This window comes from Corvus moneduloides, chromosome 1 (assembly GCF_009650955.1).
Source record: "Corvus moneduloides isolate bCorMon1 chromosome 1, bCorMon1.pri, whole genome shotgun sequence".
NCBI classification, from domain to species: Eukaryota; Metazoa; Chordata; class Aves; order Passeriformes; family Corvidae; genus Corvus; species Corvus moneduloides.
The window spans coordinates 21,937,221-21,951,945 of NC_045476.1; the positions used below are offsets into that span (position 1 = coordinate 21,937,221).

At 36.3% G+C, this 14,725-nt stretch overlaps 1 protein-coding gene across 2 annotated transcripts in view; it reads right to left on the reverse strand.

Moving 5' to 3' along the window:
- Window positions 1–14,725, reverse strand: part of PLXDC2 (plexin domain containing 2) — a 262,841-nt gene that overhangs the window by 117,617 nt on the left and 130,499 nt on the right. For both annotated transcript variants that reach the window (XM_032101667.1, XM_032101658.1), the window contains exon 3: window positions 5,049–5,195. In XM_032101667.1, coding sequence (XP_031957558.1) covers window positions 5,049–5,195 — 147 coding nt within the window. The remainder of the gene's footprint in view (window positions 1–5,048; window positions 5,196–14,725) is intronic.

A 14,725-nucleotide genomic window follows, 5' to 3' on the forward strand; every position in this document is an offset into this window, starting at 1 on the left:
CAAACCCACAAGACACCAGTTCCCAAAACTCTATACTGTCAGCTAGGAAATGGAATGATGCATAAAGAAATAATGAACAGAAGAAATAACAAACTCTACTTAAGTTGTTATTGCAAAAGGAAATAAAATAGTAAAATAATAAATAAAAATTTTAAAAGAATCTTTTTTTCTCCATTTCCCTACAGGTAACTATCCTCTATCAGCTGAATTCATAGCAGAGAATTGTAATTTGGGGAATGAACTCTTCTCCTCAACTAAACTCACCATAGAGCATCATTCAAATTCAAACTCATTTTGCCTCTCTGCCTATGGCTTTATCTTTTTCCACCTATTCCATTCCTTTCCCAAAGCTCATTGATTATTGTGGACACTCATAATTATCACCTTGTGTACTACCTGGTTAACTGCTGAATAAATTAGTAGTCATGGCAGAAAAGAGTGCTGAAATCCCAGCAAGGTCTTTTCACTGTTTGAATATAATATCCTGTGAAAAACACATCTCTTCTATAATGGTCCAAATACCAAATATGAAACGAGCATGCAGCCCATTATTCCTTATTTTGGAGGAGTTACTACAGTAACAACTGGTGTGAAGATGGGTTGTTGGTGACTGTCCCTCAGCCCTAACCTTTAAGGACTCCACTTAAGGTCAACAGCCCACACATTTTAAAAATGTGGGGGGAAAAAAAGGAAGAAGAAAAGTACTCTTTCATCTTTCTTTTCCCTACCATTATTTCTGTCCTGTGTTTTATTATTTTCAGATTATATGATTACTTCTTCTCTCAGGAAGAATTATATTTACATACACCAGAAATGTTTAAAGAATTATTTATCATGAAATTTGCAGTTGAAGACTTACAGTAACTTTAAATTAGATTTGGTTTCTGTTTAAGTGGAAGACAGAATTTTGACAGGATTTATTAGCACATTTTTTGTTTGTTTTTAATTAGAATGCAAAATCCATTTGCCTTGTGTTAATTGGACTGAGTAGGTTCTAATGACCTTTTCTGTATATACATAAATATGGATGTACAACTGAACATTTCTAATCAAAAATGGCATATGCAAAAGATAGCACATGAATTAACCCACACAAATGTTCTTTTACCATGTTCTACAGCTTTCAGTGCTGAAGTGTATGCTATATCTATGAATGCACTCCATTTAAATTGTCCTTGCTCTACCAAACATAGTTTGAAGAACTCTGTTAAAACTACCAATTTTCTGACCAAATTTTCCCTCTTTTCTTTATATGTCACCCTCCATTTTACCTATTAACTTTAACTTTCTGAGTACACAATAACCATTAAACTACCTCAAATGAAAACTATGCCCCCTTACCTGTCTTCTGAGTTGCTACAATATAAACACTAATACAAAGATGTCTGCGCCAAAAACTTGATATCATTCCCACTCAAGCCAGATACAGATCTCCCACTGGCTTAAGTCAAAATGTGATACCTTAAATTCTGACAATGTAAAAATGTTTAACATAGCCAATTTTTTAGCATAATACTGTAATAAAGAACCAACATGATTTAAGTAATATTTTAAAACACAATATTCTAACAGTCACTAATATTATGCTTTCATTTTCATGCTAGAAAGCATACCTTGTTTTTTAGAAAGAATACCAGAGTTTTCAATTCACTGAAATAAAGTGTTTTCTCCATGCATAAATTATAGAATGGACTGGAAGAAAAGAGACTTGAGCTCCCAAGTATGAGGTATCCTGTATTCTAGTTCAATGTTAGGGTAATCAACTCCTAGATATCTAATCTAAACACACTGAATATCAAAGCCACCTCTAAAATTTTATTATATGGTTAAGAAGATGGTGGCAATATATTGAAAAAACACACTTACTACTAGTGATATAAATCCTGTAGTGTTAGACATTGTAATTGTGCCATTAATATATGTTTGCTACTTTCCACAAACAATTACTATGCTGTTTATCAAGTCAAACCATCTCATGGATCCTCTCCAGGACCCTCTCCAGTTTTTATGGATTTTCTTGTAGAAGCAAAACCAACTGGCAGCTTCTGGGAACTCTTAAGATTATTCACTTCCAAATGAAGGAAAACACACAAATTGAGTGTAAAATGTTTAGTATTCAAAGAACCCCTGACATCGTAAATGAATTCCTTGATATTTAGCTGGTAAGAATTTAACTCCTGGTCCTATTGTCAAATGGGAGAATAATGTTTAGAAATTATCAGCATGAAAATCACTGGGTCACAGAAAGATGTGCAAAATGGCCTTATGAAAAGAGTAATGTCAAAGTTTATCTCTACAGGAGAGAAGGTAAGAGATTGTTGCTGCGGTATGTATGATCTCAAAATATATGACTTTACAGTTGTACAGTTATAGAGATCACATCTCTCTGTTAAATAACTTTGTTGTGTAGTACATATGGATGCTGTTTACTTGGACACAAACATACAAAAAAGTCAACTATAGATCGTACGTCATTACAGGATGACTCTCTGGTACTTTTTCAGCCTTTGAGGGGACATTAATCTGAAAAAGGGGTCTTTAAAACTGTATGTAGACATGGCTGCAGCCACTCAAGTTCCCAGTCCAAGATGTTTGGGTAAGCATGAAAAGAGATGGATATCAGTGTGCTAAACAGGGACCAGAGCCTTCTCTGCTGGAGCTGGCAGAAAGGCAGAGAGGGCACCTGACATTCAGCAGAAAGGTCTTAAACCACTTGCTTTGGGGAGAAACAGTTGAAGCTCTCAAGGTTCCATCTGGCATGCTGAATGGTCCTCTACACCAATCCCACACCAGACCAAAAAATATTGCCTTGTTCTAGCCTTTAGTTTAATAACTTCAACAAAATGACCCCCTTGGAACGGACATTTTAGCTGCATAATCTCAGGGATCCAATTGGAAACAAAAGTGCTTACAACAAAGACATGGAAGGGTGTCATCTTTACTAATCATTAAACAGGGGTTAAAATTTCTCAAAGAAATTTAATTAATGTTTAGGTCCCAGGTTTCAGAAATTACTTTTAAAAGGAAAAGATGTTATACCTTTTATAAGTATTTGTAATTTATTTATTACCTTTTCTTTTGGCATATTTCCATTCTTTCCCTCAACATGGAGCACCAGGATCCCACACAAAGTAGACAAGGCAGAAAATAGAGGTTCTCACTTTTAGGTACCCTCGAGGTTCTTTTTTTCTCATTAGAATCAAGTTGTCTTAAGAAAAGAGCTGATACACTGTTTTATTAAGTCTGCCCCAAAGATATATAACTGTCTGAACCCTCTGCATTTGCATTAACCCTGACTGCCTACGGTCTTTTAACTATGAAGGATATATTTTTTGCATTGGACTCTCTGACACTTAGATGTGCTGGATTTATCACCTCACTCTGCTTTCTGTATTCTAACTTAAATACCACAGTGTAGGAACCCAGAGTGCAGAGAATATGTCTCTGCCTGTTTTGAGGGGTTTCACCTCCCTGAACAACACAGCTTTTGACCTCTGTCCATGGAAAAAACTGCCTACTATTAGAAAAGAACTAGAAACTGTACTAGTGTAAATTAGGTGACAGACTACTATGTAAGATTGTCACAGGGTGAAAAATTTAGAGGTTTTGGGTTTGTTAATGTAGTAAATAGACAAAAGCAGAACCCATCAAAATGGAGGATTGTTGTTGTTCTCCAAACCTTCTTCTTGTTCTACTACTCCATATTCTGCAGTAAAAGTAGTTTGGGATGATTGGACAAAGAATTCCGCAGTTCCTGGCTGTGTTATTAAATAATTGGTAGAAAAGTAAATATAATGTACGTTTTTAGTAACCATTGGTTAATTTATCTTTAAAAAGGCTGTGTAATCTTGATAATTGGACTTTTCTCCTGCATTCTCTGCTTTGTGCTATGTCTGAATCATGCTAGTGACTCTTTTTCTCTGATAAGACTTAATAAACAACTATCGAGAAGCAGCGAAGGCTGAGAGTCCCTGTTTGTCTCTGGAACTCCTGGCAAGGACTTTAAAAACTCTCTCCCATCAGGAGAGGTTTGATTACAGCACAGTCAGTGTCACCACAGTATTTCTTTCTGCTGCCTCTTGCATCCCTCTGAGCAGTCACCTGGCTTGTACCAGGGTGATAACAGATAAACAAAGGAAAAGACGAATTAAACTTGGGCTTTCTCTTAGCTTTAAAACTGTTAAACACACCTGCATCTTTAAAAAGTGTACAACTTTTAAGTAAGGCGTTCACTAGATTTTGTTTTAAACTGGCAAAACCCAAGGACTTTTTGTTGGAGCTAAGTTGGTGAATGGATGAAACAAGAATCTCATGAGCCACAGTTCCGAGCTGTAATTTTCTGTATTTAACTTGTGCTAATATTGGCTCTTCTATGTATGCAGCTTCTAGCCACAGATGAGAACAGAGAATACAATCTTTAAATTACAGAGTATTTTATTCCATTCCTAAGTGTGTAAGCCCGTTATTTTCATACCCATTTTTTCCATCAATGATTACAATAAGTTAAATATGATTGTTATTCACGCTACAATTTATTTATATGCTGATAACCTAAAATTGTGATCACATAATTTCTGTTACTATATGACATTCTCATGAGCTTTATCAGTTGTCCCAAAAGGAAATATAAGCGTGACACCTCATATAAAATAGAAGTGCAAACACACCACATACGTTCCGTGGGAGACTTAAAACTTCATCAACTTCATCCTGAACCCAACTCTATCACTATTAAACTCAACAGTAAAATTCCCTCCGATTTCAGCAATGCAAGTGGTTTATTGTTTGATAGATTGTGATCCTTATGAACAGAGGAAAATTTTAAGTATATCTGTAAAGGCACCTCTGAATGACTGTTACAGAAGGTTCAAAAAGGCAACTTGGAATCAATTGATAACAAGAGTGTAAAGACTTCCACAGCTTAACTAGAATTCAAAGATATAGCTCTGTGAGCAGTAGTCATGGTACTTAGTAATAGTGCTGTGTGGGTCCCTGGGGAAAAATATCCAAAGTCTTTAGTCAAAGAAGAAAATGGTAAAATAACTTACTGCTGCTTGACGGTGGGTATTGGAAAGGATCCCATGAATCTTTACTTTGTCCTTCTCCATTTGGTCTATATTGACCCACAAATCCCGGCTAGTAGAATCATAGGGGCCATATGTCCTAGATGTATAATAATTATGATCTGTGTCCTCCTGAAAAAGGGAAAAAACATAGGAAAACCAGATTATAATGGAAGATGCACCTTAGCTATAAAACTCACCCTTGAAATACTGAGTCCTGTTGCTCCTCAAAGAAACTCAGTAATGAAGGAAAAAAGCACAAACTGTAAATATGTTGCAGAGACAGCTCTGCTCCCAACCATCAGCAGCTGACAAGGCAGTTACCTCAAGCAATCATCTTATATTATGATTATAATGTTCACTATCACAAATACCAATCATACGTGTTCTGTAATTACCAGTGAAATCTATGGCAAAATATTTGATGGCTTTGGAGGAAAGATGGACAGTTGCTGTAACAAGGGCCACACTCTAACAAAGCCATGGGAACCATTCACAGGTAGCACCTTAAAAAAATTGTATTTTTTAACATTTCTGACCATAATTCAATAGACTATCCTATATAAGAACATCCAAAACATTTCTAATAGCTGTAGGCTTACAATTCTATTTTATTTTAAATCTCCAAATGTTTGGTTTACTGTAGATTTTCCCTGTCAAGACAGACAAATATATACATATTTGTAGAAGAAATCTTCCTAATTCTTGTGGTTTTTAAAGATGCAGTAGTTGCTGTCATGCTCTCCTCACAGCAAATTTCTGTTAAGGTCAATTACTGTGAAGGTCTGTACCTTCCTATATAAGACAGAGAAAAGAAAAAAAGTGTGTGGTCTGAGGCAAACAATGAAACATGTCTCAGATTTCCAGTCTTCCTTCACTCAAACTAAGCTGTTGCAACCATAAAATATTTAAATCAACAGCATTGCCAGCTTTCTGCTGAACAGCTACAAGTAATACTATGAAAGTAGTAAACGCTAGTATTTCTTAGTTCATTCCTTGCTTCCTCCCCTTCTGAGACAAAGCAAAAAGACCCAAAGCCTCAATGATAGAGTTTGAAAATTAAAATAAACTCAGAAAATACACAGTACCATAGAAAATGGAAGAGGCAGACTCAGAATTTAGAATTACCCTGGTGATGGAGAAGTTCCTCTCCTGCTTTACCTCCTATATCCAGTCAGCCACAGGGGAGTACCCTCACACCAGGCCATGCTGCCACGTGGACCTGACACCCCCTCCACACAGCCCCACATCATACACAACCAATTCCTACTGACATGATACTGAGCTGGAGACATACTTGGCAAGGATTTATATTCTAGATGACATCATTCACGTCCTAGATTAAACATATTGACCATAAATCCTGTTTCAGCTGGATTTGATCCTATATTAACACCATTACTGACGCATTTTACTAAAGCAGTTGCAGATATAATCAGGTTCTTTTCTTCTTGACAATTTCTGTGTCTTCTGCTGAACTTTGTATGCCAGGATGTACTTTATATGTACAGTAAATCTCAGTAAAAATTCTGAAGAAGCAATTTTTAATGGCTTCACCAGCCCTAGGTTAGTCATACAAGTAAACATAATTAAAACTATACTGTCAGGAAGATGACAAAAGCCAGTCACCTTACCAAATTCTTTCCTCCTTTAATGGTCAACACAAACAGTTATTACTGCCATGTATACAATGGAGGTACTGTAAAGTAAAAGGATTTGAAAACAAATATATATATTCCCAGTCCAATTTATCATTCTGACTGGGAATTTCCTTAGTAAATAATGGTCACATTTAAGGCCTACCAAGTCTCAAGGAAAGAGCTCCAGAGACAAATAACAAATAATTACCAAGCGGTTTGTTTCAGATAAACATACAATATTTAAACCATAGTCAAAACTGTGAAAGTTTATTTTGTGTTTCAATTTTTTTATTGCTAAGAAAGCTACTCCAGTTAATTTCTAGTACCTAAGCCCCCACCTCCACAACTGGAAGGCTCTAGCACTGAGCCTAGTTGGTAGCTCTATCAGAATGTTTTAAATGGTACCTTGACCCATGCCCAAAGCAGATTCGTCATATAGCTTGTAAATCAAACACTTAAATTATAGCCTGCAGCTCAAGATTTTGGCACTGTGTGAGGAATTACTTATGTCTACCAAGTTTTGTGTATAAAAAGTCTTGTTTAGTATTTATTTCAAGTTAAATAATCTTAGATACTTCCAGAGGGAAGCAAATTTGCTTCTACTTGAATGATAGAAGGAAGACAGAATTGTTCTTCATAGCCTTCATGCAGAATTTTGTTAATAATAAATGCAGAATTTTATTAATTAATAATATTTATAGTATTTTATGAATATACTATTAATGATTTTTCTCTCACATCCTAATTTTTTTTAATCCCATCTGTAAACTTACAATCAGAAACAAAAAGGCACAAGCAGCTAACTAGTAAAGTTGATGTGAGCAGCTTGGGAGCACCCAGTAAGGTTAGGATCCAAGCTTCTGTTCCAAGTCACTGCCTTCATAGTTTCTAATTTGCATTACCATGGAAATGAAATTCTTGGAGTCTTTCATAAATACGATTTTATTGGTATCATTAGATACGTACGAGTTTTCATTCTGTCTGACCTGTTTATATGCTTTGGTTGATTGTACTTGCTTCATAAGACACTCCATTCCCTCCAGGTAGGTACTACATAAGAAGATGGAAAAATGCTTAAGAATTTATATGAATTTGCATGTAAACTATTCAATTAAGAAAAGAGTTTTAATAGTCATATGAGACAGATTTAGAGTTTTGCTGATAATTAGAATTATATGTAAATACAATTAGGACAAGAAACAAACTTTTCAGTATCTATTAATGACATAGAAGCATGTTACTGAAAGGAAGAACATGCAGAGAAAGCAGAGAACATACACTTAACTGCTTCAAGAAAGCTTTTATTTTTTCTTTGTTTTTCAGGTATTTGGGGGATATGAGCATTATCTCCCATTGGTTCTCTGGATGTGCAGTTCTGTTCAAATACTGTTTTTACTGTACTTCATGTATATGAAGTACATAGCACCTTTCTTCTACCGAACAGTACAGCATTAAAGCAAAGGATTTCTCCAGATATTCTTTGCACCAGCTATGAGGATTACTGTTGGCAACCTTTGCGACTATAAAGGGAATATTTATTAGAACATCTCTCATAAAACTTTTCTTTTGGGGAAACAAGTTATTTTTAACCTCAGGAAACACTTGATGCTGAGTTGCCATCTTATTGTAGATTGTAGAGATTAATTTCTTAGTTTTCATAAGGGATATTGTCTGATGATACTTGGAATATATTCCCATACTTCTCCAACTACAAATGAATTTTCTCAGGAAAGCTGAATACATGCACTACTCATAAAAGTTCAGCACAACTGAGGATTAAGCCTTCTTTAAATACTTGGTGTTCAGTATTTGTTCCATATATTACATATACAGATAATCTCAAATACAGTCAAATATCACATACTCCATCAGTAATTGCTGTCCCTTAAGAGATTAAGTCTTCCAATGTGTGATGTAATCTTTCACAATCAAGATAACAAAAATTAACTATATGTGATATTTAAAAGTAACAACTACATTATGCCTCTGACATTAGTTCAAATTATTAACTGAGATTCTGGCCAAAGATGCACATGAAAATAGTACTGAAACAAACATGAAACAATAAGCTCCCTCTCAGTGAAGTAAGACACCATGGTTCTATGATGATAAAATCACATACATAAACATGGGACTTTTTAGATTTAATTCTTTTCCTGTCATATTTTTTCTTTAACAGAAATTGAAAGTAATATAAATCTCTAGGAGACAGATGATATTATCAAACAAGATTTAGGAGTAAGAGTCACTGTTGAATTCAACTGCATGAATATTTTGTTTTTAAATACTGGATTCAATTAGATCCAAACCACAGACATTACTGAACAAGAAGTTCTTCCATCTCTCAAGCTCTCTCTCTGTAAGGCTGTAATTGAAGAAAACTAATAACTTCAGCCAGAGAAAAAGCAGCTGGCACACCCAGGAATGAGCTCTGCTCTTGCACAGTAGTATGATGCAGAAAAAGTCTTGCTTTCTCTGTAGCTGAAAAAGGAGAGGAGAGGAGAGGAGAGGAGAGGAGAGGAGAGGAGAGGAGAGGAGAGGCGAGGCGAGGAGAGGAGAGGAGAGGAGAGGAGAGGAGAGGAGAGGAGAGGAGAGGAGAGAAGATTAACAAGACAAATTATTATAGATCAGCCGACCAGATGGCCGTTACATTTCAGCAGATTGTTTGGCTGCCTTCTCCCAGTACTGGAACATTGTTTGTGACATTATCAATGAAAAAACAATCAATCAATCAATCAATCATCCCATCCAAGGATCCTCATCTTCAGATATTTGTGATCAAGTGCCATGAACTACTGCCAGATGCAATAGAAGACAACAAGACTGCATTTAATTTGATAACTGTTGTCCCTTTAAATATGTTACTTATTAAAATTGCATTTCCAACTTCAATTGGCATGACAACATAATGAAAAAATTCTGAAGCCCTCAAAAATATAGAGGTAGACTTTATAGATGCTTAATTTTATTACTGTGAAAGGAAGGTCTGGTATCTGATTTTTAACAAAATATATTAACAAATTGCTCTAATATTGCCAAACTCACAGACTAGGTCTATTTCTAAAATAACTGAAATTGCTGCTAGTATTTGCCCCAAAAATTAGTTCTGAGACAATTTATCACCAATTACTAATTTCAGAAAGTCGTCTTTACTTCTGAGTATAAACATTTCTAGATTAATAACCTATGAAATTAATCAGAGAATTGTGGTTTTTAAAAGGTGCATTTGTAGACTATAATGGAAACACTGAAAGGAGAAAACATGAGACTTCATATTTTAAAACAAACTACTTTTCAGCAAAAAGAAGCAAAGATAACAATACTTTGGGTATTTAGAGAAAGGAAATAAGCTAGCAATTAAAATTATTTCCCTAAGGAATAAAGAAGTTCTGGCAATCCATTTTGTAGAACCAAAACACACTTTCTATTTAAATAAGACAGCATCAGGATGTCTCTGCACACATACAGCAAAAACAGCTTCCTCAAAACTATTTGTACTTTTACCGAATCCCATGTAATGCTGGCTGCTCTCTTATGGTATCTCTGCCTATCATGTCAGTAAAATACAGCCAAAATTGACTTCTGAATTGTTTCAGACTTTTGCTAGAAAATTGCTTTTAGTCCCCACCAGCTAAAAGCAGCTCAAGGGGGAGAACAGAGGTGACAGCTTGGGTAGGACTTGAGCTAGCTCTGCATTGCAGGTGATGGAAAACCTCTTCTCAACAGCACGTTTTGGGCACCGAGAAGGGGCAAGAGAGATGCACAGTCACACTCCATATTACCTGGGCAGGAGAAGCATGTGTGTATGGTGTTGAAATTGATTTTCCTCATTTATTCACATTTTCTTTAGGCAGACACTGACTGAGACAGGGGCAGGTGGCAAGGACACATGGAGAATATCCCTAGCACACCAGCCATTAGCACAGGAGATGAGACAGTACAAGAAATAATCACCTATCCTCAGATGGGGTCCTAGTGGGAAAATTAAGGCCAGGGAAAATGGGGATAGAGACACTTTGCATGCTGCTGCCATATAACTCATTTTAACAGAATACTGCAATTACAATCATAACAAGCAATGCTATGAATTACAGGTTTATAGGATCTGATAATCAAAGAACCCTAAGGAATACTTAACTTGAACTGGCCTCTTGAAATGTGAAAGCTCAAATTTCAGTAGATAAGCTACATGTGGATTACAACATCAAAGTCTTACAGAGGATACATATAGGGGCTGCTGCTTAGGAAACTCTATCATTCTAAGGTGATCAAAATTACCAATTTTGATTTGCATCAAGGATGAACTCTCTGCTGTTCAATTTCTTAACAAAAGTCTTTGTTCTGTATGAATCTACTGAGGAAACATGCAATTTAAAGAACTGCTTTCACAGTGACTTGCTGCTTTCACAATGACAAAACGGCAACCTGTTGTTTTGTTGTTTGTTGTTTTGGGGTGGGTTTTTTTTTTTTTTTGTTTTCTTTTTTGAATATCCAATATGGGAGAAACTAAGGGAATATACATATATATAGCAATATGGGCATTGCATACATACTCAGCATCAACTGTGAGCAGAACCTGAAGACAGCTTGTGAATATCACTGTTGATTACACAAACACTAGAAAACCCGGTATTTAACAGCCAATATAATGACAAATGAATGAAAGGAACCCAATCTAACTGAAGAGGAAATTCTGTGTCTGAGTGCTTTGGTATTTAAAATGTCATCTCACACTATATTCTCCAAGAAGAGGCTACACGAGTGCTCTGCAGAGTCCTGAAAGCCTACTGTGTGTGTGCAGAGGTTTTCATTAGGGCCAGTGTGGAAGTCACTTTGCCCAGAATCTCACAGATTTACATCTGGAGGTTTTTATGGTAAACATTAAATGATGTCTTCAGCTGGGATAAAACAAAGGATTTATCTCACATCTCTCTCCCCTATGCAGACACGTGGCTTTACACAGCTCTATAACAACTTAAGCTCCCAGGTTTTAAACTGCACTTTTCTGAGCTCCTGACAGCACCAATAATGGAGGGTCACACATGCTGACAGACATTCTGCAAGAGAAGGATGCCATAAAACTGTTATTAATCCAAAAAGCCATTTAGTCTTTCTGGCTTTGTGAAAAGTCAATGTGGAGTCACTGCCTTTTCCATGATATTCAGCTGCTTTTGAAAGGAAGCTTCCCTCTTGGGGACTGCTATAAAACTGTCAGCCTATTTAGGGGTCATTACAGCAGGCTTATAAAGCCCTTTGGACTGTCTTGTCATATGAGACAAGCTTCAAGAGAGCAAAAATCTCTGCAATGCCTTACTTAAGAAAGGAAAAAAGCCAAATCACCAGTCACTCAAAACTCAATTAGAGTAGGGAAATATTTATTATGCAGTTTTGTTCCTGATTTGCTGGAGCAGAAGTCTGAGAAACAACATTCTGAAAATAAGTCTTAATTGCTCCATAGCATCCTCTCCACTAAAAGAAAATAAAAAGAACCATATCAATACAATGACCCAAAAAATGTCTAGCAGAAATTTTATTTTGGTGTAATTATGACACAGGTTTTAGAGTTTATATTCTCATTTTTAGATATGTATAAATGACTGAAGGGTTCATGAAACTGAAACTGCAAAAATGACTTTTTGTAAACATAAAAAACTATCTTCCAGGTCTAGGCTACAGAGCATTAGTGGTTATGACACCAAATCTGTTACCAGCTCCATTCTTGGGGGCTTATGACTCCAGATAATATAATAAATAACTACATTTCTATCTAGTTAGCTTTTAAAGATTTGGTATTTTAGTCTTCTAAAGATCCACTTCCTGTGTGGAATATAACAAACAGTGTGTTTCTGAGCATATGTACTTTGACCTACTTATAGCCACACAGGCAATTTTTTCCTCCCCCTAAATATATAATAAGTTCAGTTTAATATTATACACCCTCTTATTTTTTTCCCATCCAGGCATTAGAGCAACTCTAAACTCTCTATAGCCAATGTATTCCTGCAATATATATTCAAATGGCAGGAGATGTAAGTCATCCTTATTTCCTGTTCTTTGGCACTTCTCTATTGGGAGAGACAGGAGGAAAACAGCAACCGAGAGCCCTCACATGAGGAGGGCAAATGGCAAATACAAATTGGTTTAAGTGTTAAAGATCTGAAGCATTAAGTTGATACTAGCAGGTATAGTTGATCAGGGCCTTCTGTAGGACAGTGCAGGAAGCTGCCTCCACACTCACTGGTGTGTGATGCTGTTCCCGAGCTGTCGATACCATGGTTCAGGAATCCATCAGGGTTTTGAGCCAAAATTGTAGGGCAATCAGTTGTAGGAACACATAGAATCAATACAAAGTTGATACAGGCAGGAGCATGGGTTAATTACTGCAGTAGCATTTTACCTGTAGGGATAAAGCTTATTTTGAAGCTTTTAAAGGTGTCTCATATACACCTCGCTCAGCACCGGTCTTTGTCAAAGCCATGCTGTTCAGTCCAGCTGTGTGCTGGTCAGCATATAGCCAGACCATGGTCATAGGAGAACCTGGGCATCACAGGACAAACTGCATCACCACGGCTTCCCTGGGAAGCACTGGTTTTAAACAGATTGCAAACAAACTGATAATTTATTTAACCACAGCACTTTCTAGTTTAGCTCTCACATGCAACACACCGGAAGCTTTAGTTACTAAAACATGGGACTGGATGAAATGTGCAAACAATATACAAAGTTTCCAAATCACCATTCATGGCTTACAGAGAAAGACAGTGATTATGAAAGTGGGTAGCCTGTAGCAGTTTGTCCTGCTCTTTTGTTTGGAAAAAGTATGCATTTTGCTTTATTCACATGTATTTTTCTGTATACATCTGTAACAGCATTTCAGTCAGGATTGTGTACACAAGAATATTGAACAAAACTGCTATGTACAGTTTTACGAAACTGTTATCACCAGCCACATTTCTTAAGGACTTGTCACAGAAATGCTTCGTTATCAGATCTTGCAGTCATGCTCAACAAAATAAATAAATCCCTTGAGAACTCTACTGCCACAACTCTAAGACATCATATTTAATTGAGATGCTTGATGAGTTACATGTTGCCTAGACAGGTGTGTCCAAGTTGCTGCCTTTGCCTGCCATCAGGCTCCAAAGAAGCTTTCTGCAGAATCTGCACTCTTGTTTTTATCAAGAGGAATACTCTGTGCACTTCACAATTACCCAGACAAGATCAGGATGCTAAATAATATCCTCCCTCTCTTGTCTCTGAAAAGTACTGTCTTCAAATTCACCTAGAGTGCAGTTGATCCAATATACTCAAATATTTCAAAATTATACCAACACATCGTTTTGGTTTTGATAGATGCTATTTTTTCTTGTGTATAACTTCTAAATCTAAATTGCTCTTTCAGAGTAAATCAATCCAAAGCAGAATGTTGCATAAACTTGTATTTCCTTTTTTGTCTTTCATCTAAATACAGGACACTAAGAAGATAAAACACAAGGCATTACAGAATTATTTTTGAGTTGAAAGGTGTCTTTTGACAATTTCAAGCAACAGAAGCGATGCCAAACATCTAAGCATGGAAAACCAGTGAAAGATGAAGACATGAGATTTTACTTGTGTTTCAAATCAATCTTTTTTTACTGAGGTGTGGTTGGTGGAGTGTTGACTAAGGTAGGGAGAGGGAAAAGAGAGGAGGAATTTCAACATTTTGACCTTGACCAGAAACATGCTGTTTTTATTTTGCTTGATACAATTTATTGCTATATCTGTAAAAAAAAAAAAAAAAAAAAAAAAATCTGTATCTTTTGTCTTCAGACTCAGATGAACAAATAGGTAGATGACCAGCTTGTTGTTTGGTGCAGGTCAGATACTTCAGTGCAGCTGTCTACCTAAGAGCTGGGTTTGTAAGCATCCGTTCTCAGAACCACAGATCTATTAATGCTGTCAGTGAAGACTTGCCAGCTCATTCAGGTCTGCTTTAGAACAAATCGAATACACACGTTAACTGCACTGCCTGTACTGACC